At 38.0% G+C, this 4519-nt stretch overlaps 1 protein-coding gene across 1 annotated transcript; it reads right to left on the reverse strand.

The window, feature by feature from the left end:
- Positions 1–1469: 1469 nt before the first annotated feature.
- On the reverse strand, positions 1470–2424 carry LOC100024356 (bitter taste receptor). Its single transcript, XM_016425491.2, is given in 2 exon segments — positions 1470–1499; positions 1501–2424. Coding segments are annotated over 2 exon segments (954 nt in total).
- Between the last annotated feature and the right edge of the window lie 2095 nt (positions 2425–4519).

The raw sequence follows: 4519 nt of genomic DNA on the forward strand, positions 1-4519 counted from the left end.
AAGTAGGGGATTGGCAAAATCATTCATATCTTTCCTATTATAGTCTCTTGCAAGAGATTCCTCCTCTCCTCACCATTCAGGTATTGCATCCTACTATTTCTCATCTTATTTTGCTTAAGCACTTGCACGAGATTATGCAATTCAACTCAAGCTATCAATAGTGAGTGCTATGACTTCATCAGTTCATAAAACATTACAACGCTATGCAATATAACTAAAGTGGATAACTGAGGTCTGAGGTCAGTGAAGTATAGAAGAAAGGGATTTTATAGTCCATGGTTCCATTGTCAGAGGACTGATTTCAAATGCTTCTCTTAATGATTAATGCCTTTGAGATCTTAAACAAGTCACTTAAATAGCTTGGCTCCCATTTTCTTTGTGAGACAATCCTAGAGACAAGAGGTCATGCAGACCTCAGACCTCAGACAATTCCTAGCTATGCTATGCTGGGCATGCCATTTGACACCTATTGGTTTGCTCTTACAAGTCTTCTGCCTTAGACCTATATTTAATATTGATTCTAAGAAAAAAGATAAAGGTTTTAAAAAAATAATAAAATAGCTTTGAACTTAGCCCAAGTAGACTTTGATATGGCCATACTGTAATTTTATTTACACATGACTAAATACAATGGACAGAGTTAGAAATTTTGTTCTTGTCATAGACTTCTTCCAAAGAATGAGAATTTGTGTCTTCATGAACAGTGGGGATCCTAGTCAGCGATAAGTTTAGACTTCACCAAGAGTTAGATTAGTGGTGTAAGATTAAAATTTAGGGGAGACTGAGGCAGGTAGAAATTAGTTTCTCTCTGCAAGGTGTATTATATTTTTTAGAGGTTTATTAAGGATTAAGGATTAAAGAAAATACAGGATAAGGAAAACGTGCCTAGGCCAGAGGCCTAGACAAGATCTCACCTACATTATGGAAAGAGCCACGTCTGCTCCAAAATGGAAGTCCAAAAAAGACCCAAAAACCTTTGCCACCAGCTTAAGTCCTTCCTCCATCTCGGCCCACCTCAGAATTCCCGTGAGATTACAAAGCATTTTGGGGAAGTGGAGCAAGGGCTTGTGGGGACTGAAGTCCAGAGTTCAAATCTCAATTTTACAGTGGAAAGAGAGATAAAGAAAGAGGTTGAATCCCAATCTGTGTCCTAAGAGGTTATAATAATTGCATTTTAAAACTTCAAGGGAATTTAGTAATCTGAACATCCAGGATTGCCTTTTTGTGGATAATAGAATGAAGGGTTAGAAGCCTAAAATAACTTTTACAAGCTCTCAAAGATAAGTGGAGAAATTAATCCGAGTTTTTGAGATCCAATTATAAGGCTCTTTCCTTTATATCCTATATATTACATCCTTGACTTTTTATCAAGTACAAAGTATTATAGAGTTTGTTGTTATAGTTATAAAGAGTAAGAGATGGAGGAATGTGATGAAAGAACCCAAACATTTAAAGTTTGAGAACTCTTCTCAAGTCTTGGTTGAAAGTTCCAAAGGCCTGACATTTTGGCCTCCCCCTTTTGACCTGGAACATCCTGAGGAATGCTTGCTTTAGCTTCTGATTTTCCAGGATTAGAGCAAAGGTTTGAATAGAGGAAAAAACTGTGAAAATTGTTGACAAAATGATCATTGCCGGCACAAAATGTAGAAAGAAAAAAATAGAATTAGCAAGAAAAGAGGCGAGGAGGTATCCAATGAAGAGCATGAAAGAGAAGAGGATGACTTTGGTGGCTCTCACATGGGCCATGGTGCTGAGGTCCCTGGTGCCAGTGGAATAATGCTTCATCTGCCTGGTATGTCTCACCAGGGAGAGAATGAGCAGGACAGAGGAGACCAGGGACAAGGAGAGTGGAATGAGTGACCAGAGAGTACCAAGAAAATGCAAGAGAAAATAGTGCATTTTTATTCTTTTGATTTCTTCAGTGTGGTTTCTTGAGAATATCATTTGACTCTTGTCAGAATAAAAATGGAATTTCAAGACCCCTGACAGTGTGCTGAAGCAGGAATAGAGCAGAGATCCCACAAGAATCCAGACAACCACACAAGATATTCTCCTCTTGAGCCAGAGGAAGGCCTGGTTGGAGAAATTGGCAATCTTCAGGCAGTAGAGGACACTGAGGCAGCTGGTCAGACAGATGTTTACGTTATTGGTAAACATCCAGAAAATATCAACAATATGCAAAAATATATCCAAGTGACGAAATTGGGGATAAAATATGGTCACAGCTGAAACCAACAATGGTATCCCATGCAGGATGGCCCTGAAGAGAGCCAGATTCAGGATGATAAAGTCAGACAAAGAAATTTTCCTGTCCCTGATCCAAGTAATACAGCGCAGCAACACAATGGAGCCATTTATCCAAGCATCCAGAAAGAAAATAATGGAGGTCACAAACAAAACTACTATTAATATAAAATTTGTCATGTCTGTGGACGGCAAAACCTCTCCCTGGTTCTCCTTGATTTTTTTCTTCTTCTATCTTTCCTGAATACTGTAAGAAGACAGAAATACCAGCTATTCAACTATGGTGGTGATTTTTCCCTTCTTCGCCTTGGGAATGCTTCTGTCAATGTCCAGAAAGGGCCCAGAAGTCCTTGCGACTGACTACAGCAACTATCCTGATTTATTCAGATTAAGATCTACAGGTGTTTCTGGAGTGCAGACCCTATATTCAGTTGATCAGAAAAAAACTGAGCTACTCTATACTGGGATGCAAATTGGTGCAGTGTGAAAGAGAAGGGAGGGAACAGAGTCACAGGGAAGAAGGTATTAGTTTTTGAAATCCAAAAGGTTGTAGCTCCACACAGAAATTAGATTTCCATACCAGCTATCCAGAGGGAGAAGCATCATGGCCCTGGGACAGAATGTTGGACTTGAGATGAGGGAGAAGTGAATTCAAATCCTGCTTCTGATGCTATTATTTGTGTGACACTGTGCTAGTTATTTATGCTTTCTGAATCTCAGGATAATAACTGCACCTACTTTATAGGGTTGTTGTAAGGATCAATGAGATAATGTATACATCAATGAATGAAAAAGCACTTAGGTGAGGGCTGGAGATACAAACAGAGAAGTGAAACATTTCTGTTCTCAAGGAGAGCATATTCCAATAGGGAGAGAAAAACCACACAGGGTTCAATTTCAAGTCAGATAGAAGGAAAAATTCAGCAATCCTTAGGTTGGTGAGCAAGGGAACTGCTAATATATCTTCTTTTGTATTATGTGTATGAATAAAGCTTCATATTTTTCTGATAACAGCCATTTTGATGATGCTCAACACATTGATTTTGAGAAGAATAACAAAACCCTCTGCAAACCTTAGATTAAAATTAAAAAATGATTATTTTCTTAGAGTTATTCAGAGATGAGGAATCATTGTTTCAAGGTACAGGGGAATCACAGTGAAGAGAGAATATAGAATCATTAAAAAGCTGAGGTCTCATTTTACTTTAAGAAATGGGCTTTTGTGTCAAACATACAGTGAGGTAGATTTTGTATTCCATAGGTAGTTGTTGTTCCCTCATTTAGTTGTGTCCATCTCTTTGTGACTTCATGTAGCATACTGTTCATTGGATTTTGTAGGCAGATACTAGAGTGCCATTTTATTCTGCAATGGAGAAGCATTCCATAGAAGGCGTAGGTAAATACCATAAAGAGAGGAGAAGACACATTGTTATTCACTGAGTGGAGTATTGAGAATATACCAAAATAATGGAATGAATATTTATTAGGATCCAATTTTTACTTATGAAACAATTTATTATAAAATTTAAAGGAATAAGAATTTACAGATAAAATTCAGGAGCTTCCACAATCCATTTTGTTATCAATCAAGAGGAAAATGAAAAGGAGAGAGAGCTGGACTCAGACCCAGGAAGACCTGGGTTCAAGTGCTACATTTGACACATCCAGGCTGATTAACCCTTAATGTCTCAGTTCTGTAGGTTACTCTCTCTAAATAGAAGAGAACTATCTGCATAGGCCATGTGTGATTTCTTCTCCAGGAATTTCCTATACCAACAAAATCACAGATCTAAATTCTTAGCCCTATTGTGAAAAATGACTTAATCTTTGTTGTTGAGAAGATTGAGATCCATTCTGTATTATTTTCTTGCTGAACTGATTTACAAGTAATTGACTTTGTCCTGTAGCCCCTTTGCTCTTATACTTACTTAAGTCTTGGTTCCTTGTCTCTGAACTTAGTTCAGAATTCAGCTGGCTTTTAAAGGGATAATTTTAGAAATCCATCTCTCTTGCTAGTCACTGATCTATTCTTGCTGTAAGGAATTTAGCTGATCTTTGGGGGAGGGAAACACAAAGAGAGATGGTCCTTATATATTTTTTCCACCCTTACCTTCTGCCTTAGAAACAATATTGTTTCTAAGGCAGAAGAGTGGTAATGGCTAGCCAATGGGAGTTCAGTGACTTTCCCAGGGCCACACAGCTAGGAAGTATCTGAATCTAGAGTTGATGCCAGAATCTCACATCTCCAAAACCAGGTTTGCAATTTATTGAGTCA

The sequence above is a fragment of the Monodelphis domestica genome, chromosome 5 (genome assembly GCF_027887165.1).
Source record: "Monodelphis domestica isolate mMonDom1 chromosome 5, mMonDom1.pri, whole genome shotgun sequence".
Lineage (NCBI taxonomy): Eukaryota > Metazoa > Chordata > Mammalia > Didelphimorphia > Didelphidae > Monodelphis > Monodelphis domestica.